We start from the raw sequence: 24,227 nt of genomic DNA on the forward strand, positions 1-24,227 counted from the left end.
CTTTCTTTCTTTCTTTCTTTCTTTCTTTCTTTCTTTCTTTCTTTCTTATTTGGTTTTTTGAGACAGGGTTTCTCTGTGTAGCCTTGACTGTCCTGGAACTCTGTAGACCAGGCTGGTCTTGAACTCACAGAGATCCGCCTACCTCTGCCTCCTGAGTGTGCGCAACCATTACCTTCCCTTATGGCAATTACTTTCATGTTATTGAAAAAAAATATCTCTTGGGCTAGGGATGAAACAAGTGAGAGAGTATATGTTTAGCATTCACATGACACAGGTTCAGTCCCTAGCAACACACACACACACACACACACACACACACACACACACACACACACACCTTTGTGTTACACTTCAAAATTTCCCCTTTTGGAAAATTAGAGACAATTGGCAAACAACAGCAGCCTGACTCCCATGCAAGGGTAGGGAGGGATGGTCGTTCCTAAGGGGCTGGTCTCTCTCATAATGGCTCTCTTTGTCCCCGCCTTCTGGGCCACAGGGATGCGTATCCCACGTGTGAGGTGGTGGATGTCCAGCTGTGCTACAGTGTGGCTAAGTTGATGTACCTGTGCAAAGAGAGGTAAGGGATATGGCCCGCGGCTTGCCCATTCCTTGCCCCAAGGTGCCCACCTGCTCCCTTGCCGGGACCCTTCAGCTGGCAGCGGGGGAGAATGGGTCTGCCTCCATATGGATCTCTGAGCTAACCTCCTAACCCTGCCAGTGACTAATTGCTGGCTGTGGCATGGCTCCAGGATGGTGAGTCTGTGTTTGTGCCTCACTCCTACCTTACAGAAAGAAGGCTGAAAAGAGCCTCACCTATTACACAAACCTGCAGGCAAAGACAGGCCGGCTGACCCTCATCAACCCCAAGCCATGCGGACAGTTCTGCTGCTGCGAAGTGCAGGGCTGTGAGCGGGTGAGGCATTGCCACCTACCTGCCTGGAGAAGGGGCCAGGCGTGGGTACCCTGACGCCTGCGTAGGGTTGCGTCACCCAGGGGCTCTGTCTTCTGGCAGGAAGATGCTATTTCTTACTACACCCGCATGAATGACAGCCTGCTGGAGAGGATTACGGTAGAGGAGTGCCGGGTCCAGGACCAGCCCCTAGGGATGGCCTTTGTCACCTTCCGTGAGAAGTCCATGGCCACCTAGTGAGTATGGCCGGACCCCTGATCCATTTTCTGACTTTTGTCGCTTGTGTTGAGGCACCTTGCCCTCACCTCTTGGGGGACATCCATTTGGGGGACATCCAGTCTACATTTGAGTGACAGCTGGTAGGGCTGGGCATGGGTGGTCCTTGCTGACCCCTGCCAGGCTGATGTGGTCTAGCCCCACTATTGTGAGCTCACCAGCAGCCTCGGTCCACTCTGCCGCGTCTGTGTGCAACATTTCGCCAGGTGGATTGCAACTCAGGACCCTGGGCTGTCCTCTGTCCGTTGACAGATGGACAGCTGTGGGGAGGCTGTGGAGCGCTCTGGGTATCCATAGCTACAGGATCTTGGAGCTGCAATCTTAGGTGATGCGCTTGGGCCTCGGGTCTTGATGTCATCTTGCCTTAGAATATCGAGTGTGTGAAGGGTGTGGAGAGGATGCCAGGCCTTTTGTGTTTTCTATGCCTCAGGCACGGTGGCTCTGGGATGGTCTCTGAGATGTTACCAAGGGGTCTAGCTTCAGACTGTAGCAGTAGGAGGTGGAAACGCACTCTGAGGTAGCAGTGAAGGTTCTGTGGGGTTCTTTATGGGCCGCCAAAGCTCGAGATGGTGAGGGTGAGCCAGGAGTCCTAGGTGGGGACTTCAGGAACAATCAGTGTGTAATGGGACCTGGTGCCTGCCATTTGTGGCCTGGGGACAGAGTGAGGGTTAGGAAGGTGGCACAGAGTCAGCTTTAAGCTCCAGGGTCTCAAGGAGATGTAGAGGGTGGCCCCTTGGAGGCCTACTGTAGTGGGACAGTGAAAACAGCACAGAAACTGGGCCAGATATCTGGGATGCTCAAACTAAAGTCCCGGGCCTTGGTTTCCTGGTCTGTAAGGAATCACAGTGAGGATCAGTCAAAACCTTCTGCCGAATGGCAGGCATGGCATTTCTTTTGATTGTTTGAGACAGGGTCTTAAACCGCTAAGATGGCTTGAAGTTCACTATGTGGCCTAGGCTGGCCTTGCCTACTCATGGTCCTCCTGGCCCAGCCTATGTGGGGCTGGATTGCCGACACACCACGCTTGAGTCCTTTCTAGCACTAATTACAAGGAGATAGTAACAACGAGGCAGGTGTCTCTGCTCATCCCGTCTGCCGTCGCCGTGGATGGTTGTGGATCACACTTGGACTGCGCTGTAGTAGCTCTGCGTCTCTTGACAGCATCCTGAAGGACTTCAATGCCTGCAAATGCCAGGGCCTTCGGTGTAAAGGTGAACCCCAGCCGTCCTCCTATAGCAGGGAGCTCTGTGTCTCCAAGTGGACTGTCACCTTCGCCTCCTACCCTGAGGACGTCTGCTGGTAAGTTTCCAGACTGTGGAAGGATGGGAGAGAGACCCAGATTCCTGTGGAGGCTGCCTCCCCGCGCAGAGCATAAATGTAGCCTGGCTTTAAAACAAAACAAAAACAAATATTCATTCATTTGCTTATTTATTTATAATTTTGTTAGTTGTTTTAACACAGTGTCTCAGTATGTAGCTCTGGCTGTCCTGGAACTCACTTTGTAGACCAGGCTGGCCATGAACTCACAGAGATCTTCCTGCCTCTGCTTCCTGAGTGCTGGTAATAAAGGCATCCACCACAATTCTCAGCTTTTTAACAAACATTTAAACACTTACTTTATGCCAGATACTATTCTATTTTCGTTCGTTTTATTATTTTAATTTTTATGTATATGGGTATTTTGCCTACACATGTGTCTGAGTACCATGCCTGTGCCTGGTACCCACAAAGGCCAGGAGATGTTGTCATGTCCTCTAGAACTGGAGTTAGAGTTGGTTGTAAGTCTCCATGTAGAGGCAGGCAGATCTCTCAGTTTGAGGCCAGCTTGGTCTACAGAATGAGTTCCAGGGCAGCCAGGGTTATACAGAGAAACCCTGTCTGGAAAAAACAAGACAAAACAACAATAGCATAAACCCAAACAAACAAACACACACACACAAACAAAAAACACTGTTTAGTAGCCATGTTAGAAAAATAAATAATTAAAATTAATTTTAATTCAAACTTCTTATAGTATACTCCAAATGTCAACTTACTTTTTGTTTTGGTTTTTCAAGATGAGGTTTCTTCATGTAGCCCTGGCTGTCCTTGAACTCTGTCTGTAGACCAGGCTGGCCTCACAGAGATCTGCCTGCCTTAGCCACCTGGGATTAAAAGTGTGCACCACCACCGCCCAGCTCAAATGTTAACATTTCAACATGCAAAGTTTTGTTTTAAACCAAGCCTTGTTTCTTCCCGTCCTATTCAGTCTTTGGAATCTGCTTCTCACACCTGTCCTCGGGGCTACCCACACCTCACGTGCTCAGTGGCCACATGGGTGCGTGTCTACCTTCTTAGACAGCACAGCCATAGGTAGAGTGGAGGCCATGCCGCTGAGCTGAGCCACATCTGTAGACCTCAGGCGAGATTTAAGGCCCACACTGAGGATGCTGGCATCCTCGCTGCTTGGGTGGAGTCCATCTTGGATGCACACATCCATTGCTTTTGAGCTCAGCCTCTGACAGTCTTGCCCTCTCGGCCATAGAGCATCCCAGAGTTTAGGCTGCTTTGGGTGATAAGACAGTTCCAGCTGTGTCTGTGCTGCTGTTTGCCTCCTTGCTCCTTAGCCCATGCCTTCCCTGGAAAGAATGATTAGTTCCTGAGTATCACAGCACTCAAGAATGCGGAGCTGGAGCTTTGCCTGGACAGAGTGGGTGTTGGTGACAAGCCTGGTGATTCCCAGCAGAACTGACATCTGTTTTTCTTTTGAGCTCCAGGACCTGAAACTTGGCCTTCTTGTGGCTGAAGGCCAGTGCAGAGAGCGTGCTTTGCTCTTGAGGTCTGGAGGATCCTCAGCCAGAACCCTAGTCTGGCCTCCCTAAACTTGACGTGGCATGCCTCAGCCACGGGCATGGCTGGTGTGGTAGATGGCCTATGCCTGAGAGATTAAGCCTCTTGGCTGGTGTTGTCCCCTGCAGGAAGAACCTGTCCATCCAGGGTGTCCGCTGGTGGCTCCAGTGGCTGGGCATCAACTTCACGCTGTTTGTGGTGCTGTTTTTCCTGACCACACCCTCCATCATTCTGTCTACCATGGACAAGTTCAATGTCACCAAACCCATCCATGCACTGAACGTGAGTGATCAATCTGCAGGAAGAGGGTGGTGGGGAACAGTGGGAACTGGACATGGAGTTGGAGGGTTTGAAGCTGGGGTCCAGGCCACTCAGTTCATGCTTGTCGTGTGTGTGTGTGTGTGTGTGTGTGTGTGTGCCTGTATGTATGTGAATGTGTGTATGTTTGTGTTTGTATGTGTGTGTGTGCATGTATGTGTTTAAGTGTGGAAGCTAGAGAAGGACGTTGGTTGCTCTATTAGTTTGAGACAGTCTCCTGTTGGACCTGGCAATAGGCTGGCGGCTAGAAGTGATCTTTCTGTCTCCACTACTCACGGCGCTGTGGGCAAAGGCCTGTGAAAACCTGGCTTTTCACACGAGCTGCTAGGGATTTGAACTCAGGTCCTCATGCTTGCACAGCAAGTAGTCTTATCCAGTGGGTCCTCCTCGCTCATGTTTTCCTTCTACGCTGAAAGCAAGCACGACCATGTTTACTGTAGAGCCTTTATGGTAATGCAAGTGTATTCACCTGTGGAACCAGTCAAAAGCTCAACAGGAAATATTCCTTGAGTTGAGTGAAGTGTATTTAATCTGACAAAATGTGAAATGTTTAGGAAAAAATGCATAGTCATTTTGGTAAGATTATAATAAAAAGCAGAATATACAGCTGAGCTTGAAGGCTCACATCGGTCATCCTAGCACTTGGGAGAATGCAAGTTCAAGGCCAGCCTGGGCTACAGAGTGAGACCCTGTTTTGAAATAGACCAGTCAGGACCAGAGAGCTGTCTCCTGGTCAAGATCTCTTCCAGCGCTTACAGAGGACACCGGCTCTGATCCCAGGACCACCTCAGGCAGCTCACAAGTGCCTGTCATTCTGCCCTCCACACCTGCCTGAATGTGGCACACATAAACTCGCACAGGCAGACACACATACACATAAACAAACAAACAAGCAAAATCCCCAACACACAGTGTGGGATTGCTTTTCAGCAGTGGCTCCAGTGATACACATATAATGTAGACAGAGAAGGGACCCAGGGCGTAGGGCATATGAAAAGAGCCTGGTTGGTTGGGGTGGTGGATCACCTTAGGTCACCTTTGTCAACCTGCTTGTTTTGACCCCTTTTGGGGGTCAGTTCAGTGCACACCCTGAACTGACCACACCCTCACAAGGGTCACACATTTCCTAGCAGTAGCAAAATTACAGTTATGAAGTAGTAATGAAAATAATTCTATTATTGGGGTCACCACAACTGTTTTAAAGGGTCGCAGCTTTAGGAAGGTTGAGAAGCACTGCCTTAAATAGTCAGTCATGAGAGATACTCAAGAGGCTAAGACAGGCCAGATGATAGGCACACCTATCATCCCATGGCTTTGGAGGGGCGCTGGCACCCTGCTCTGGCTGTGCTGTCCCTCAGTGGCGAATTCGGAGTCTTGGTTTTTCATCCATTACTGGGAATTGATCACCATCATGCTATACCTATGATATATAGAAAGAGCTCTTATGTTATTCGAAATACATTAAAGTCCACCTATGTCTACACGACACAGTTTTTCTTAGACTGACTGCAGGTCAAATTCATCCTCCTGCCAACTGATGCAGGGAAAACACCTGTTCCTCTGAGGACAGACGTCCTAGTTAGAGTTCCCCTTTGTCTGCCTTGTATAAACTGCATTCTTCTTTGATCAATTCTGGTGCTAGTTTGGGCTCCTTCAAATAAAGGAAGAGTTTGGAGGATGTGTGTAGCTCAGCAGTATAAAAAAGCAGCAGCAAGGTCCTTCATTTTGTCCCAAGTACCCAAAACAAATGGGTAAATAAGGTAATGCAAGCATTTAAACAGACTCACAAAAACACTTAAAATCTAGAACCTTCTAGAATTCATGTTCCTTGGTCTTTCATATGCAGTACACTCTTTTTAAGAACATATTTTATTATTTTTTGTATGTAGGTGTTTTGTCCGCAGATATGTCTTTGCACCACATGCCTGGTGACCGAGGAGGCCAGAGAAGGTGTTGGGTTCCCTAGAACTAGAGCTACAGATGGTTGTGAGCCACCATCTGGGTTCTGGGAATCGAACCCATGTCTTCTGGACGAGCAGCCAGTGCTTTTAACCACTGAGCCCTCTCTCCAGCCCCTAGCTTACTTTTTTGTAATTCAACAACATATTTTTTTTCCAGAAATTGACCTTAATAAATCTTTTCAAGATAAACTTAATTCAACTTAATCTTCCACATTTTTTGTATATTTATTTTTGAGATCTTGGGCATGGAATCCAGGGCCTCACACACACTCAGCAAGCACGCTATACTGAGCCGTATCCCTGACCCCAACTTGGTTTTTAAAGAGAATTTCTTTCCGGTTTTTATGGTTCTTCAAGAATTGAAAATAAATTAAATTCTGTAGCGACAGTAACTAGTATAAGCAGGTTTGGGACCAGATACCATGGAGCTGCGGCAAGCTGCATCAGCGCGGTGGGCGCTGACTGGCAGGCCTGGTAGAGGGGAGCCCCGGCCTCCAGGAAGCGGCCCCCAGCTTCCCACTGGGGCCGGAGAAGCCCATCAGATGAGTGGAGCCTCATTGCGTGTCCAGCTCCTTTCTTTGCTGTGAAGGTCTGTGTAATCATGCTGTGTGGTTACTGTTTGTTTTCCGACGCTTGAGGATTGCCCGCCCTTTACCCAACACAGCTTTGGCTCTAGAGGCTGGCTCTGAGCCACGAGGGCGCCAGGGACCCCAGCCCCAGCCCTGTCTTGACTCTCTGTGATGTACCTTGTCTCTCAGAACCCCGTCATCAGCCAGTTCTTCCCTACGCTCCTGCTCTGGTCCTTCTCAGCCCTGCTTCCGTCCATTGTCTACTATTCCACCCTGCTGGAGTCTCACTGGACGAGGTGAGCGTGGCTTGCTCTGGGGTGGCTGCCTCTTATCCAACCCGGGGCAGGAGGCACACCACGGGATCTCACTTTGGCAGCCTATTAACTCGTGTCTGTTCTGCTGCAGGTCGGGGGAAAACCGGATCATGATGTCCAAGGTCTACATCTTCTTGATCTTCATGGTGCTGATCCTGCCCTCTCTTGGCCTGACCAGGTACCTCCTGCCTCCTGTCCAGCCGCAGTCAGAGTCAGGACTCAGTTCTTATTGGCCTAGTCCTGGCTGTGTTTATCTTGTAGAAGGAAGATCCTGATTGGTGTGAACAAGACCTTGGGCTTCATCTCTAGTATTAAGAAACAAAACAAAACAAATGATTAAAAAAACCGAATGATTAAGAAACTAATGGATTCCATCTGCTTTTCAGCCTGGACTTCTTCTTCCGGTGGCTCTTTGACAAAACTTCCTCAGATACCGCCATCAGGTTGGAGTAAGTACTGGTTTGGCCACCATCCAGAGCGTGGGTTGGAATTGCTCTGGGGGGAGGTGACGGGGGGGGGGGGGGCTGCAGCTCTGGGTGGGGCTGCACTGTGCCCCCTCCCCCCAGCCTCAGGACAGGCATCCACTCCTGGAAATAACAGGCCTTGTGCTCAGGCCAGCCCTCCACATTCCTGGAACACTTTGAGGGAGCTGACCTACTTTGTGTATGCTTGTGGAAATGCGTTGTCTTTTAGCCCAAGACCGGCTGACCGACCACATAGAAGGCATGGCTAGGTTTTAGTGATGTCCCAGGAATGGAAGGATAATAGTTACACATTGTGAGCGTGTAGGCTGTGGATTGTTTTTGTCATGAGAATAGAGTTCTGCGTAGGGGTGGCCTCTGCCCTTGTTAGTACTCTAAGCCTCTAAGCCTATGATACACTCCCCTAATAGTGACAGCTATTATTTGAATCGACTCTATGTGCAGCTGGGGGAGATGGCGCACACCTGTAATCCCAGCACTCAGGGAGACAGAAGCAGGTGGATCTCTGTGAGCTTGAGGCAGCTGGTCTACAGAGCAAGTTCCAGGACAGCCAAGGTTACACAGAGAAACCCTGTCTTGAAAAACCAAAACTCAAAACAACCCCCCAAAATTAAAACGGCTCTATGCTAGATGTTTGAGGCCTTTTCTTATTTAACCCTTACAAGCAGCTATGAGGGAGACTGAGGAGATGTGTAAAGTACTTGCCACACGTGATAACACACACATGCACACACACCCAGCGCCGTGAGGTAGATGTTATTCCTGTCCCCATTCTGAAGATAATGGGGTGCAGAGATATTGAGTAACTCACCCAAGCTTACTCAGCTAGCCACTCAGCCTGTTTCACTATACTTGAGGGCTTGCACCAGCCCCAGAGGCTCCAGACTGATCGGGAATGGTTGTGGGGGAGGCTGCCCTATAAGGACGGTGCAACTGTTTCTTGCTGACTTGGCTGGTGACTCAGGAGCAAGTAGCTACAGACAGGCACACACCTACCCAGCTCCTGCATTTCTTGGTGGGCGGTGGCTTCTGACTACCACATGCGATGGCCAGCTCTTGGCTCCCACTCTCTGTGACCCGTCAGCCACCCCTGCCATGCTGTAGGCTCCCCCCCCCCACCTAGATCTGATATGCCCCTGTTTACTCATAACTCTCTCAACTTGGTCCAGAAAAGGTCTCGGCGCTTACCCTGCCCTTTCCCTTTCCTCTCCTTCCTCTGACACTGCGTCCAGTCTAGCAGCAGATTCCCGGAGTTCCACCTCCAAGACAGAGAATCAGACCCCGCCTCCTCCCTCCACCAGAGCACATGGCTGCAGCTGTGACCGTGTCCTCCGTGCCTTTCAGCTTCACCTTCTGCCTCCCCCCCTGGCCCCCTGCTTTCCAGGCCTACTTGCCTTCATACTGTTTCTTGGCACTGCCGGGCCCACAGCTCTTCATTGACGTCATTATCCAGGACCTCTCGGTGTCCTGGTGATCTGCTTCCTCGGTGATCAGCCTCCTAAGTTCATTAACATCCCACCCAGCTGGACAGCCCTGGGAGCACTTCCATGTTGTATATGCCCATATTTGCTTGTGTCCCCAGAAAGTGGACAAATGCAAAGACACCAGAGTCTGGAGCTTGGTTTTTTAATTTTCTTTTATTTTTTAAGCTTTGAGAGGTCTTGCTGTGTAGCCTAGAAGGGCCTGGAATCATGATCCTCCTGCCTCCACTGCTTCAGTGTTGGGATTACAAGCGTTATGGCTTGATTTCATTCTTAGCTTTCGGCACAGTAAGCGACACCCAGATGGTCTCCTCAAGTGTGTGCTGAATGAGGGGTGTGAGGGAAGCCATCCCTGAGGTCCCCCCGTTCTTCTTCTAGCTGGAAGCGCTGGGCTCCCAGATCACAGACCTGTATCGCTTTCCAGGTGTGTCTTCCTGCCAGACCAGGGAGCCTTCTTTGTGAACTACGTCATCGCCTCGGCCTTCATTGGCAGTGGCATGGAGCTGCTGCGGCTGCCCGGCCTCATCCTCTATACCTTCCGCATGATCATGGCCAAGACGGCGGCCGACCGCAGGAATGTTAAGCAGGTACCACCTTGGGTCTCCCCAGCAGTGTTCTTCTGCCCCAGTTGTCATCTCGGAGGCTTACTGCCTCCATCTTCTAACCTAGGCCTAGTCCTGGAAGCCTCTAGCCTCTGTACCATCTAACCTAGGCCTAGAATGTCTCCAGCCTCTGAGACTTGCTACTGAATAAACTCACTCTTGTTCTCACCGAGCTTTGGGCTGGCTGGTTCAACTCAGCTGTTCTGGCTTGAACTCCTCTTCCAGCTGACTTATTCAACCTGGCTTTTCTGTCGGCCTCTGAATTGCTCTCCTTGGCCTCAAACTAATCCCAGCAATCTTTTTTTTTTTAATCTTCTGGCTACTTCTCCTTCTCTGGCTCATTCTGTCTTCACCTGTGTTCTTTCTCTGCATCCTGTCTCTCTATTTCTGTCCCAATAAAACTGCCTCCTCTCTCTCTTCATTGCTCCTTAAGTAGCTTCCCTTTCCTCTCTCTTCTTGTGAGAGTTGGACATACCCTATTCTGTCAAGTATATTCTGTCACGTCTTTCTCTGATTTGTCACTGTTTCTGCCACTATTAGACATCCCTTTCAAACATGGGTGCTTCCTTCTACAAACTAACTTTACCTTCTTTGTTTGGGATTAAAGGCGTGTACCACCATGCCCGGACCTAAGCTTTTCTTTACCTGAAACTTGCTCTGTACCAGGCTGGCCTATCTGCCCTCCTCTGTCTCCTGGATTAAAGGCGTGTTTGTATCACACAGACCTAGAAGGTCTTTGGATGTGGTCTTTTGTCGGAGCAGCCATGTTCTGAATTAAAATTCCTCTACACCTTAGGGTTCCTGGACAGTGGCTCTCTCAGCTCTCTGGAATAAGTCCTAGCCATAGTGACAAGAGCTTTTTAAACCTTGGCTCAAAGGTGGCTTTGTCTGGAACCTCTTTGGATTGTGGCAAGTTTTTCTCTAGCTTCCATTCTGACTCATGGGCTGGAGGAAAGAGCCAGGGATTTTCGCAGTCTAACCAGTCTGGCCACACACTGTTTTACTCTTCTCATTGCCCGTACCTGACAGAAGTAACTTAAAGAACGACGGACTTATTTTGGCCTTTAGTTTGAAGGAACAGTCCTTTGGAGGAGGGAAGGTGTGGGGTGAGGTAAGCCTGAGATAGCCCATTACATGGATCCAGTTAGGAAGCAGAGAGGAGAATGCTGGTGCTCCGCCCACTTTCTCTTTTCCTTCTTCCATTCAGCGCGGGACTTTAGCCCACAGAATGGCACCATGTACATTGGAGAGGTGGTGCTCTGCTTTTCCCAGTTAAACCTCTCCAGAAATATACCCAGAGCCGTGTCCTCTAGGTGATTGTGAATCCAGTCAAGTAGAGAACTAAGATTAATCACCACACATGAAACACAGCTAAAACCCACACATTCAAGGCACCTGCTTAGGAAGAGAGGGAGATAATATACAACCCATAGATCCCCTTCCCGGGGGCCTCTGCTTGGATCTATTCTTAGCGCACCTTCCATGTCCAATCTATTTCAAGCTGTTTATTTATTCCAGACCTCCTGAGTCAGGTGACACGGGGCTGCTATTTCCCTCTGCCTCAGTGAACACTGTAAGAGAGAAGAGGCCAGCTGTCCTCTGTTTGTTTATATAGTATTCTGTGCCGCATGTCTGCATGTGTGCCTGCGTGCCAGTAGAAGGCACCAGATCTTATTATAGATGGTTGTGAGCCACCATGTGGCTGCTGGGAACTGAACTCAGGACCTCTGGAAGAACAGCCAGTGCTCTTAACCTCGGAGCTATCTCTCCAGCCCCCCAGCTGTCCTCTGTATTTGTGACGGCCATCACTACTCTCCTTGCTTTGCAGTGGTACAGACTGAGCTGGTCCGCGCCACCTGCGCTAGGGTTTAGCTGACAGCAGGGAGATGCCCGGTCTCTGTGGAATCTCTCTAAGGTGTGGCCTCCACCTGTATCTGCTCCAGGAGCTCATGGCCCTAGTGGGTAGACACATCAGAATAAGGGGACCATAGAAGAGCACTGGCCACCACGCTTTGAAAGGTCTGGGTGTGAACTGAGAGAATCTGGAGCTGGCTGGAGAAGAGAAAGCCAAGGCTTGCAGGAGCATTCCCATCTAACTACCTCCCCCCGGCCCCCATTGGACACTCTCCCCCTCCTCCCATGCTTGGAGTTCATAGAAAGATGTTTGGGGTCAGAACCAGCCTGTGAGCTCCTTAACCCTTTGTTTCCCTAGAACCAGGCCTATGAGTACGAGTTTGGAGCCATGTATGCATGGATGTTGTGTATCTTCACCGTCATCATGGCCTACAGCATCACCTGCCCCATTATTGTGCCATTTGGTAAGTGGCCTGGCGTGGGTTGGTGGAGAGCGGACTCTTCCACACCCGCCTGACATAGCTACCACTGGGTCACGGTGGGTTCCTAGCAGAGTGACTTCTTCTAGTTACTGGAACACACATTTCCTCTCCTTTCTAAACAATTGCTTCTTCTGGCCTCCCTCTGCTATGGCCTCCCTCAACATGTCTGGTGTGGATTTCTGTGCTGGCCCACCGTGGTATCTTGTTTAATGTGTATATGAGTGTGTATTATGCATGCATGAGTGAGTATGGGTGCCCAGGCACTCAGTGTATAGGCCAGAGGTAAATATTGGATGTCTTTTGTGTTGTTTTGTTTTGTTTTCACCCTTCCCTTGCCCTTCCCTTGCTCTTCCCTTCCTCTTTCCTTCTTCTTCCCTTCCCCTTCCCTTCCCGTTCCCTTTCTTTTTCCTTTCCTGTTCCCTTCCCTTCTTTTCTCTTTAAGACAGAGTCTCACTTTGTAGCCTTGATTGGTCTGGAACTCACCATGTAGACTAGTTTGGCCTCAGACTCCCAAAGACCTGCCCACCTGTGCCTCTGCCTCCAGGTGCTGGGATTAAATGCCTGCGCCACCATGCCCGGATTGTCCACTCTGCTTTTTTGAGACAGTCTGTAGATAGGCTGACTGGCTCTGGGGGTCTGCCTGTCTCCACTTCTCCCTTCCAGTGCAGTGGCTACAGCTGTGTCCCACCATGCCCGGTGCTTACATGGATGCTGGATCTGATCTCAGGTCCTCATGCTTGTGGCATCATCACCACCACCATCATCGTCACCATCATCATCATGTAGACCACCTTTTTTATAAAGACTAAGTCTAGCTATGTTGTAGCACAGTTGGGCTACAGCTTCCCAAGTAGTGGGGCTGTAGCTATGTGTGCTACCATGCCTGGCTCTTTTTAATGTAGTTCAATTTTTAATTAATTAAGGGCTGGAGCAATGGCTCAGTGGTTAAGAGCACACATTGTTCTTGCACAAGTCCTAAGTTCTGTTCCCAGCACTCAAATCAGGCAATCTGCCGGAAGCTCCAGCTTCAGAGAGCTGACACCTTTCTCACCTCCTTGGTCGCATACACAAACACATATATACTCATGTAAACAGACAATAACATCTAAAAGATTAATTATTATCATTTTAAAAGATTTGTGTATTATGTATACAATGTTCTGTCTTCATGTACACCTGCACGCCAGAAAAGGGCACCAGATCTCATTATAGATGGTTGTGAGCCACCGTGTGGTTGCTGGGAATTGCGCTCAGGATCTCTGGAAGAGCAGCCAGTGCTCTTAACCTCTGAGCCATCCCTCCAGTCCCCAAATTAGTTATTTTTTGGGACAGGATATCACTATGTAACCTTGGCTGACCTGGAACTCACTCTGTAGACCAGGCTGGCCTCACACTCACGGAGATCCGCTTGCCTCTGCCTCCCCGAGTGCTGGGATTGTGGCCCAGCGAAGCCACAGCTCACAGCCCCTCTTTCGCAGGCCTCATCTACATCCTGCTCAAGCATATGGTAGACCGGCACAACCTCTACTTTGCTTACCTCCCGGCCAAGCTGGAGAAGAGGATCCACTTTGCTGCCGTGAACCAGGCCTTGGCTGCTCCCATCCTCTGTCTCTTCTGGCTCTTCTTTTTCTCCTTCCTCCGTCTGGGTGAGAAGCGGTCTGCTGTGTGCCCAGTGCCAGGCCTCGAATTCCCACGTGCACACCAGCCGGTCAGATCACCAGCTGGTTTCACAGCATCCGTGTGCTGTGCTGTGAACACGGTGCTCCTGGGTGAGGGCTGGTTGGGATGGCTTGACAACCTGGCTGCTGAGCCAGGTCAGGTGTGGCACAGCTCCAGAAATCCCCATGGAGAAGACGGCTGCTGTGTCAGTTCTGGGGGTGCTGAGCCTAAGGATATGGAACTCTGTGGTCAGCCCCAAGACCCCATCCTACCTACCCTAGGCTCTGGAGACTGAAGGGACCTGTCCCAGCCAACTCACTTGTCAGTGGCTGTGAGGCTGTTATTTGGTGTCCCCTTTTCTAAAACCTGACCAGGGACAACATATGGGCCATATACCCTGCATGCTCTTAGGCGTGAGGACACCATTCTGACTGTTGGAGTGAGGAGCAGGTGTCTGGCCCCTTTCCGACGCAGCAAGCACGAGAACCCTGTACCTGTGTTCCCAGGTCTGAAGGCCCCCGCCACTCTGTTCACCTTCCTGGTGGTACTGCTCACCATTCTAGCCTGTCTGCTCTACACCTGCTTCGGATGCTTCAGGCACCTCAGCCCATGGAACTACAAGGTACCGGGCTGTCTGCCATGCCTCATGCTGGACTCGGGACAGCAGCGGCTCTCTCTTCTCCCCCCCCCACCATCCCAGGGGGCCCCTGTCTCCCCCTGTCTCCCCCTGTCAGCTGAGCCGAACTGGGAGCCTGGTGCTGGCTGGTCCTATTATTCTGCCAGTTACTAGTCTGTTTGTATCGGGGAACCTTAGTTCAGAGAGACTGGTTCTGTTCCTCATTGTGGCCCTGCTGTTGTCCACAGACAGAAGAATCAGCAAGTGACAAAGGAACTGAAGCAGAGGCCCATGTGCCCCCGCCATTCACGGTAAGCCGTCTGTGTTTTCAGCCCCATGGTGGCTATTTTGTGTCATTCTGGTTGTAAGGTCCCATCCAGACAAGCCATAGGAATTTGCTGGAACAGTTCTAGCTAAAGAGAGATCCCAGGTCAGCTGGCAGGCTGGCTCTGAGTTAATGTCAGTTGAAAGGGATCCCTGGTCTGCCAGGATGCTGCTGTACCTGCACGCCAGAGGCCAAAGGATGCCCATCTTTTTCTCGCTGCAGCACCCTGATTGCTTGCCCTCTCTCAGCCCCACTGCCTGGAGAGTTGGGCCTTAGTGTGGCTCTATCAGGGGCCCCTGTGGTTGGATGAAGCTTTGTCACTGGTTATCCAAGTGTCCATGTCCGGTCCTCTGACAGCCACTGGGAGACAGCAAACTTATGCCCCTATGAGTTCAGCAAATGTATAGGGTTCCAGAAAGGGGTATCAGGTTGCAAAGGCCCCTCTCCTCTTCCTGGCTATCCCGGCGTCTGTCCTCTAGAGTAATATGTCAGAGTAGAGCATGGCCCCTGAGTGGAGACTTCTGGCCATCCTAACAGGTGTGAAGGTAGGACCCTGGCTGGCCTCCTCAGCCTTAGTGCTCGCAGCAGCCACCTCTCTGGGGAAAAAGACTCTTCTTAGCCAGGTGGTAGCGGTGTATGCTTTTAATCCCAGCATGTGAGAGGCAAAGGCAGCTGGACCTCTGAGTTTGAGGCTGGCCTGGTCTACAGAGAGAGTTCCAGGACAGCCAGGGCTACATGGAGAAACCCTATCTTGAAAAGCCAAAACCAAAACTAAAAAATAAAAATCAAACAAACAAGCAAATAACAAAACACCAACAAACAAACAACAAAGCAAAGAACAAAAACAAAACAAAAGATTCTTCTTATGGTCTGTCCTCGGGCAAGCCCCTGACACGAAGGCCTCCAGGAGCACAGTTACCCAAAGGCATCTATGGCCCTGCCAGCCAGCAAGGAGAGGAGGCCAGGTGGACGCTGCAGATCCCTCTTTCCCAGCTTGGCCTGGGAGCATGAATAACTGACAGAGACATCCCTATAGACAGCCTGGTCCCCAAATAAACCGACATGGTCACCCTGAATACAGAACCAGGAAGGAGCGCTTCCTCTGAGAGCTGGAGGAAGCCGTGCTTTGTTTCTTAATATGATCACAAGATCTGGGTTGCAGAAAACGTCCCATCTTTATTATTTATTTATTTATTCATTCATTCATTCATTCATTCATTTATTTATTTATTTATTTATTTATTTATTTATTTTTTCTGGCTGCTGAGAAATATACGGATGTCTTACTTTGGGTTCAGAAGCCCCATGTGAATGCCATTTCTTGATAGGTCTCCGCCCATTGGGAGAAAGGGGGTTAAGGGCCTGACCAGGATGTGGGATGTCAAGCCTGCCACCACCCAAGGTCTAACTCTTGCCTTCGCCAACAGCCCTACGTGCCTCGGATTCTGAATGGTTTGGCCTCGGAGAGGACATCGCTTTCCCCGCAGCAGCAGACCTACGGTGCCATCCGTAACATCAGTGGGACACTTCCTGGGCAGCTGGCAGCTCAGAATCCTAGTGACGGTGTGGCCCCTGCCTACCAGGAATCCTGAAGCAGGCAACCTTGTGCTCTGGCCAGCCCAGAGCATCCTGCAAGACTGAGGGACACAAGTGGCCAGAGCCCCAGAGAGGCTCCGGAGTCTTTCTTGTTTAAAGCTCCTGTCTTGTGAGAAGAGGGCACCAGGCCCTTGACTGAGGGTATAGGGTAGGGCTGCTGTCCCTAAGAGCCACCTGTAGGCTTCTTTTCTGATCCTAGTGGGGGGACCTACCTGCAGCAGCTCTCTCCCTCGTATGCTCATACGAGGGCGTGCACTTTTATTCCCCCATCCTGCTAAGTCTGCTAAGCTACAGCTCTGTAATGGGGATGATGTCCCTAATGGTTTGTGGCCAAGATCACTCGCTGGAATTTTGTCTTTAGGGTGATCAGATTTGGAGACTATGGGTTGATGGGGAGATGTGTCCAGAACAGACCTGGTCCCTCTGAGCCCAGCTTAGCCTCTGCAAGCTGATGCGTAGCCAATGACTAGCGAGCCTGCAGCAGTTGGGTCTGAGCGCCTGCCTGCGGGGTCCTACAATCCCCCAGCCCACAGCTCCTTCTCAGGGATCGGCAGATAGTTGTAGGGACCAGGAAATACCTTGACCTTGCTGCCGGCAACAGGGCAGCAGGCTCCTGCCAACTGGCTGTGTAGCCGCCCTTGTTCCTGTTGTGCATCTGAATTTTTGTATCCTGTTACCTGAGACTGTGACCTGGGTCACCCCGCAGCAGGCAGGAACACTGAGAACTGTTAATAAAGTGCCTCCGGGCTGGTGGCATGATCTCACCTCTCATGCTCCTTCCAAGTTAATATATGGCTTTTCATGTCCACGCAGGCTTCATCCAGCCTCTCCATGGTGCATGTTCTCTGTCCAAGATAGGACGGGCAGCATTATGGGAGGACAGAATGGCAGGCACAGAGAAACGAGAGCACCCCTCCATTCTTTCCGCCTTGGGCTGCTTTCTTTTTCCATCACGGGATCTGGGGTTGGGCCATATTGGGCAGGCTGAGGCCCCAGGGCCCACAAGGAACAGAGTGGGGTGGCAAGAAGCATACGGGAATGGGTGGGACTTAGCAGTCCAAGGTTGGGTGAAGGTGTGGGCCAGGGCAGGGCTGGGGTAGATCAAAAGCCACGTGGGCCTGCCTTCATTTCAGACCCCTTACTACAGTGACCAGACAGGATCTGCCCATGCCTCTTTTCACAGGTCTGGTGGCCCTTGGTCACTTGAGCCAGGTAGGCAGCCAGCCACACTGCGTTTTCTCCCATGAGCCTGAACTTTGTGAGTGTCTGGGTGGTGCCATCACTACTCAGTTCAGGGTGACCTTGGCCAGTGGCTGGTTACAGCTGCCTTCCCTTCCCTTGCCAGTCTGGACTGATTCAGACTGGGCACCAAAGCACAGAGATGTGAGCTCACCTCTGGGAGGATGGCCACGTTGGCTGACTTGGAGCAGAGGATGTCCTTTGGCCCTGCTCTGCTCAGAAGTAAAACCGTTTGTCACCAAGGCTGCATTGCTGACACGGGTCTGTCGTGTGTCAGGTAAATTTTAGAGAAGATGCAGTAGGTTTCATAGTCAGCTGCTGAGGCGAACTGTGTTCCAGAGAAGCTTTATTAGGAGTGTCAACAATCTATGAGGGGGTCTTAAGGGGAGAGAGCAGCAAGCCTTGGCCAGTGTGGGGCAAAGGGAAGTTTTTGCAAGTGGGGAAGGTTCCATACCTGGAAAGCCAACTTAAGTGCTAGGAGTCAGGGGGCAGGAAGGCACTAGAAGAGTAAAATCATGGTTAAACTTGCCTTGGGTCTTGGCAGCAGGGGGTTGCTTGCCCACAGCTGCAAGGTGGAGGGAGAGATTTTGAGGACAAAGCAGTTTGTTCTCTTCTCCTCAGACCACTTCCTCCTCTGTGGGGAGGCATGGCTAGATCTTTCTAGAGCTGGAGTGCCTAAGGGCACCTGATGTTTTTTTTTTTTTCTTCTCTGAGACAGGGTTTCTCTGAGTAGCCTTGGCTGTCCTGGACTTACTTTGTAGACCAGGTTGGCCTCAGACTCACAGCAATCTTCCTATCTCTGCTGTCCTGAGTCCTGGGATTACAAGCGTGCACCACCATGCCCGACTAGGGCACCTGGTTCTTAAAGTGACCCTGTGTTTTAAGGTCTATGACCCAACATTGGGGGGGGGGGTGAAGAGGTGGAGGCTCCCAGATCCTGCAGGGCACAAAAACTTAAGCTCCCTCCTCAGAAAGGTGTCTTCTGACTTACGGGAGACTGGGGAGGAGTCAGGGATGCTGCTGAGGCTGTGGTTGATCCCTGAGGACATTCCTGCCTCTCTGCCAGGGACAGGGAACTTGCAGAAGTCCTGAGCCAGAAGCTTGGGCTCTTCAAAGGCAGCAAAGTGGGCTCCACACTCCACGTAGGAATAGCAGATGAGTTTGGGTACTTGGCCTTTACCCACTTTTCTGGGCTGCAGTATCTCACAAGGAAAGGCGGAATAGCCAGTGGGTACAAAACCTTTATCTTTGGGGAAAGGGAATTGCTGTGGGTTAAGGCTGACATCCTGCTCTCATGTCTGTAAAGTGAGACCAGGGCCTCAGAGCTGAGGGAGGCCAAGTGGGACCATAGTGATGGGCAGACTCAGGTGACCATTTCATATAGCCTGTTTCTACTTACTATGGAATAGGTCAGGCTAGCCTCAGAATTCCCATTTTGCTCATCTGTGTCCTTGCTGTCACTTGAGGGTCATATAGACCTTGTAAATCCCAACGTTTCTGTCCCAGCAGGCCAGGATCCCGGGACATCTGGCACCTTTCCTATCTTGCCATCAGACATTCTCCGAGGTGGTAACCATCCCCCAGCCCCAGAGGCCCCTCTCCCTGCTCAGCCAGGCTTACCCCTCGTGCCTGTGGACCACGACACCTGGCCCATGTTCTCCTTGCAGAAGCACTGGGAGGAGACAATGGTTCCTGTCGTCCAGTAGATCATGATGTTAGTCAGCAGGTCGTCCAGGGAGAACTTCCTGGGAAAGCACACAGGATGTCCAGGCTCAGTGCCAAGGTCCCCGACTCTCCGGCTTTCCTCTGATGACTGGTGCCGCTTTCTTCCGTAGGCCAGCTGAGCCGAGGTCCTCCGTTTCCAGGAGGACAGATAATGTGCTGACCACGGCAGGCAGCAATTCCCAGGCTTCTCCCCAGCTCTCTCATGAATTCATCTCAGCAGCCTGCCGCCATCCCCCGTCTCACCACCAGGTGGCACCTGTACACCTGGGCTTGAACCCACAGGCGCACCCCACAGCTGCTGCCTCCACGCCCTCCTGGGCTCTCTGGGTCTCTGCTAACACTACCCTCTGGTGACCATTCTCCAACCTCCAGGTTCAAGATTCCACGTTTCTCAGAACAATGAGTTTCTTGCTCTTAGGATCCCAAGAGACTTGAACCTCCTGGCAGCGGGAAGACGCTGGGCTTCTGGGTCTTCCTCAGGGGCTAGCACATAGACTGCCTAGAGGCAATGAACTAAGAGTCAAGGGACCCGGGTAGGGGCCACCTCAGAGCACAAACCTTACTGCCTTGGGGATAAGATCTTGTGCTTGACCCTGAGAAGGAAGGAGGAGGACAAGATGTAGCTCACACTCTCAGGAGTTGGGAGTCCAGCGAGTTGCTGATGAATCTCAGTTGTCGCGGAAGAATGTGACATTTCTCAGGGTTACAAACAGATTTCCCCGGAGCTTTCTGCCCTGTAGGAGAGACCCCGCTCTGGCCTGAGGCTGCGGAGTACTGCCAGTACTCTTTCGATGCCCTGTGGTTGTCTGCTGTCTGCACCTCCAGTGGTCCGCAGACCCTGTGTGGTTTCCTGTTCCTCCAAAGCAGCCAATCCTAGCCACTGCCACCTCTGAGGTTCCCAAACTGGTTCTTCCTAACAGGCTGGCGCCCACCATTGCTCCCTCCCTTCTTGCTGCCCTCTCTGAGGACATCTTAACCCACCAGAGAGCAATGTCAACCATCTGTCCTCATTTCCAGATCCTTCTGCCCAAGAGGGGGTGTTACCTGCCTTTCTGGGTCCTGAGTTCCCCCATCTGCCTCCTTGGCACCACACTGCTAGCCACCCCATCCCTGGGATGCCCGCACACAGTCTGAGGCTCATGACATCACTGGGGTCCTCCCACCCCCCAGCCTGGCCACCCTTCGTGTCCCCCCCCCCAAACTCCTCTGCGATTCTTCTCAGCCCTGTATTCAGAAACTGTTCCTGCTGCTTAGGCCCATAGTAAGGGGGCTCCTTACTGGGTTTTATCTCCCCAGTCTTCCTACCTGCCTGTCTCTCTGTCCTTTTCTCTCTTTCTTTTCGTTGTATTCAACAAAGCTTCCTGGGTTCCTTGGATGCTATGCTTCAAATTTTCCCTATTAGATCAAGCTTGGCTCTCAAAGACCCCTCACGTGAGCTCTACATCTGTGGGTCTGTGCTCTGAGGGGGTCTTTACTTGGATGCTCTGCAGACTCTGCCCCTCAACACAGCCATGCCAAAAATGATCTTAGTTTCTGCTGGGACAGACCACTTGACATCCATGCCAGCACACACACGTCAATGCACAAACACACATCTACCTATTCACAGCGTTCAGGTGGCTGGACATTTGCACTCACACATGTGCACACACGCACACACATATGTAGTTCTCTGGAGCTTGTGCACTCACACCTGTGATTACTAACACACGTGCACCCTCGTAATTGTGCACGCTTATCTGTGTAGCACATGCTTGTATAGGTGCTCAAGCTCCTACACATTCACACCTATGGTGGCTCTTAGGCATGTATAGTCACAGCCATACATGTGTCCATGAATACTGTAGCATGCAAGTATGCATGCTCACACACACAAGGTTTGGGAGAGTCCTCACACTCATCCCTACAAGCTCCTCCCTTCCGTCCTCCATTCTTTAGCTTGAAAGGTGCCATTTCCAGGCACTGGCAGCAGAGCCAGAAACCTGGTCCCGTGTCCTCCCTCTCACCTCAGTCTCCTCCGTGTCCTCCCTGTCACCTCCATCTCAGCTGCCCTGGTGTCCGTCCTCGCTCTTGTTACTGGTTGCCAGACCACAATACACAGGCCGCTCTCCCTACCTGGCCCTCAGCTCAGCTCCAGGTCATGACTGAGCTCCAAGGGCTGAGAGCAACCACTGGAGGAGTTTGCTGCTTGCCTCGACTTCCTGCATCCCTTTGGCCAGTGACCTTTTCACTCTCTGAAGCATGCTTTATGGAACACCAATTGACCCTGCCCTGCTTTCCCTAATGCAGTAGAGCCACGGAGATCCCAGAGGGTTGGGGGCCAAAGGGGGAATTATAGAAACATTCCTATGATATGGGAAAGAGGAAGAATTTAGTTGACAAGAAGCTTCCGTGGAAAGAATAGCCCCAAGACCAAATCAAACACAAGAATCCTGCAGACTGGCTCCCTTATCTCCTGCCTAACCATAGCTTCCCAGCTACCACAGCCACCACTTCTGACCTAGGCTGTAAGTCTTCTCTGAACTCAGAACTACCTGGCCGTCACTGCCCAGAGATCTCTGCTGCCCATGCCAGGGCAGAGACTGAAGCAGCTGCAGGCATCATTGCAAGGAGCATACCTAGTCCCTTGCCAGGGTCCTGCCGGAGTTCTCTCCCTCACGGGTCTTGCTGAGTGTGGTCTGGGGAAAATAGACTTAGGGCGAGGACTTGTCCAGGCTCCTGGTGAGCTGCTGGAGGAATGATTTTGTGGCCTGTCCTGGTCTGCTCAAGCCTCTAGACAAGTCCAAATTCAACTTGTTTTTAAATTGTTTTTCTCTTTGCCTCCGTTCTCTTCTTCCACCCAGGAGACTCTTACTCATCCTTCAGGGCCCAGATCCACTCATCCTCAGTTTCCCCTCTACACAAAGCAGAGGCTTTCTCTCACAGCCCTTTGTACACTTCTTTAGGGCTTTTTCTTCCACTATCCATTTCTTGAACACTCACTATGTCTAGACAAGTGCTCTAAAACTCAGCCATTCATCCAGCCTACAATGCTGTTTCTATAAAGGCGGGAGTTTGGGTCTATGTAGTCTGATAACTAAAATGAGAAACAGGAGATTTAGCTTAGTGGTTAACAGCGCCTACTACTACTCTGGTGGAAGACCTGGGTTCGGTTCCCTGTAGCTGCAAAGCAGCTCACAACTACCCGTAACCCAATTCCAGGGTATTGGGTGCCCTTTTCTGACCTCTGAGGGCTCCTACACACAGTGCACTCAGGCAACACACACATACACACACACACACACACACACACACACACCAAAGCAGGGCAGGGCATTGGGGTGGAGCTCAGTAATATACTTGTTGAATATGCATGAAGCTCTTCATGGATCCTTAGCACCGAACCAAACAAACAAAAACAAAATAATAGATGCCAAATACACAAATCACGCAAAAGCCCCAAACCAAACCAAAACACAGGGCTTTAGCCATAGCGTAGGTGAGTACTGGAATATGGTGTTGCCATAGGAACTGCGAGATGCTCAGAGATGGGCCCAGAAATTCTCAGTAAGTGGGTTGGGGGAACATCCAGAGGACCCTTCCCAGTCCTCCAATCCTTTCAGGGTTCCATCTACCCTTGTTATTGAGTCACTTCGAGGCTCAGTAAATTACAGAAAAGCCAGAGTAGTGCAAAGGATTCAGACTCTTGTCCGTAGAGACAAGACAATTACATTTTCCCAGTGATCTTTATCACTGTGTAGATGAACCTGGCATTCATTAGAAATCTGGTTTATAAACTGGATGGTGGTGATGAACACCTTTAATCCCAGCACTTAGGAGGCAGAGGCAGGTGAATCTGAGTTCAAGGCCAGCCTGGTCTACAGAGCTAGTTCCAGGTCAGCCTACAGCAGGGCCCCATAAACATTGGTTCATTAAGAGCACATCAGGGGCCGGGAGAGGCCCACACAGCCAGCAGCGGAGGGTCAGTCAATTGGGTTACCATCTGACAGAGCGCTGTGGTAGGAGAGAGTCATGTCAAGAGGCCGCCATTCCTATGCTCATCTCATGTGCAAGAGAGCTCACTGGTAGACGATAAAAACAAATCGCCGCGTCATGTCTGTCCTGTGGTCCAGTTTTTGCAAAAGCTGGGCTCAGATCAATCAGCTGGCCATGCGTCAGATCTTGGAGGAAGAAGGATCTGGAAAGGTCCAGTATGAGGAGAGAGTTTGGCAGCGAACATGAAGCAGGAGCCTTCTTGGACAGAACCTACTCTGGGGAGCACAGAAAAGGAATCTTGCTGGAGACTCGTGCCTGGGACTGAAGCCACCAAATAACACTGTGGGTGGTGCAGAGACCCACAAACCTAGGCGGACCCCGAAGAGCCCATTCTGCAAGTGCCAGGTCCAGCCCAGAATAGTCTCAGTGGGCTACTGGCCAAGGTGAACTCAGGGCTGCGCTCCCAAGCCTGCTGCCCTTGAAAGGACAATAATGTTTAGTGCCGTCTGCCTCCAGGCATTACCTGTCCTGCTTCCTCCTCCACGGGCCACTTGTCCTACCTTCAGGTTCTGCATATTGTGCAATATGAACTTTAAAAGTTCACCCTGTGGCTCTGGTTTCCTTACGCATTTCCGTATCTGATTGCCTTCAAGGTTGTGAGAGTTAATTGTTGATTGGCTGTAGATTTACCTAGGAGGCAAGTGTCCGGGCAAACCTGTGAGGAATTAACTAGATTAGGTTAACTGAGGCGGGAGACTTGCCCTGAACGTGAACGGCACGGTTCCTCAGGCTACGGGACAGAATGAAAAAGGAGAGCAAGTAGAGCCTGAGTCTTCATCGCTCCGTGCTTCCTGATGGCAGGTGCATGCGATCAGCTTCTCCGAGCTCCTCCCACCACAACTTCTTCATCGAGATGGCCAGAGCCCGTGAACTGTTGGCTGAAATAAACCCTTCCTTCCTAAAGCTCGTGTGTGTGTGTGTGTGTGTGTGTGTGTGTGTGTGTGTGTGTGTGTG

At 51.0% G+C, this 24,227-nt stretch overlaps 2 protein-coding genes across 6 annotated transcripts in view; one reads left to right on the top strand and one right to left on the bottom strand.

The window, feature by feature from the left end:
* The window catches only part of Tmem63a (transmembrane protein 63A), a 35,765-nt gene extending 18,727 nt beyond the window's left edge, over positions 1 to 17,038 (top strand). For all 5 annotated transcript variants that reach the window (XM_055609251.1, XM_055609275.1, XM_055609265.1 and 2 more), the window contains 14 exons: positions 497 to 577; positions 790 to 913; positions 1,013 to 1,146; positions 2,348 to 2,485; positions 4,144 to 4,297; positions 7,053 to 7,159; positions 7,269 to 7,355; positions 7,564 to 7,626; positions 9,565 to 9,727; positions 11,955 to 12,060; positions 13,557 to 13,724; positions 14,244 to 14,359; positions 14,602 to 14,664; positions 16,106 to 17,038. In XM_055609251.1, the coding sequence (XP_055465226.1) occupies positions 497 to 577; positions 790 to 913; positions 1,013 to 1,146; positions 2,348 to 2,485; positions 4,144 to 4,297; positions 7,053 to 7,159; positions 7,269 to 7,355; positions 7,564 to 7,626; positions 9,565 to 9,727; positions 11,955 to 12,060; positions 13,557 to 13,724; positions 14,244 to 14,359; positions 14,602 to 14,664; positions 16,106 to 16,270 (1,669 nt within the window). In that variant the 3' untranslated portion in view covers positions 16,271 to 17,038. The remainder of the gene's footprint in view (positions 1 to 496; positions 578 to 789; positions 914 to 1,012; positions 1,147 to 2,347; positions 2,486 to 4,143; positions 4,298 to 7,052; positions 7,160 to 7,268; positions 7,356 to 7,563; positions 7,627 to 9,564; positions 9,728 to 11,954; positions 12,061 to 13,556; positions 13,725 to 14,243; positions 14,360 to 14,601; positions 14,665 to 16,105) is intronic.
* A 942-nt stretch (positions 17,039 to 17,980) lies between these two features.
* Positions 17,981 to 24,227, bottom strand: part of LOC129678762 (epoxide hydrolase 1-like) — an 11,150-nt gene continuing 4,903 nt past the window's right edge. The window contains exons 5-8 of the mRNA XM_055609667.1: positions 19,867 to 19,972; positions 19,134 to 19,258; positions 18,505 to 18,759; positions 17,981 to 18,078 (exon numbers count right to left, since the gene is read on the bottom strand). Coding sequence (XP_055465642.1) covers positions 17,981 to 18,078; positions 18,505 to 18,759; positions 19,134 to 19,258; positions 19,867 to 19,972 — 584 coding nt within the window. The remainder of the gene's footprint in view (positions 18,079 to 18,504; positions 18,760 to 19,133; positions 19,259 to 19,866; positions 19,973 to 24,227) is intronic.

This window comes from Psammomys obesus, unplaced genomic scaffold, assembly GCF_907164565.1.
Source record: "Psammomys obesus unplaced genomic scaffold, mPsaObe1.curated_primary_1811, whole genome shotgun sequence".
In the NCBI taxonomy this organism is placed as follows: domain Eukaryota; kingdom Metazoa; phylum Chordata; class Mammalia; order Rodentia; family Muridae; genus Psammomys; species Psammomys obesus.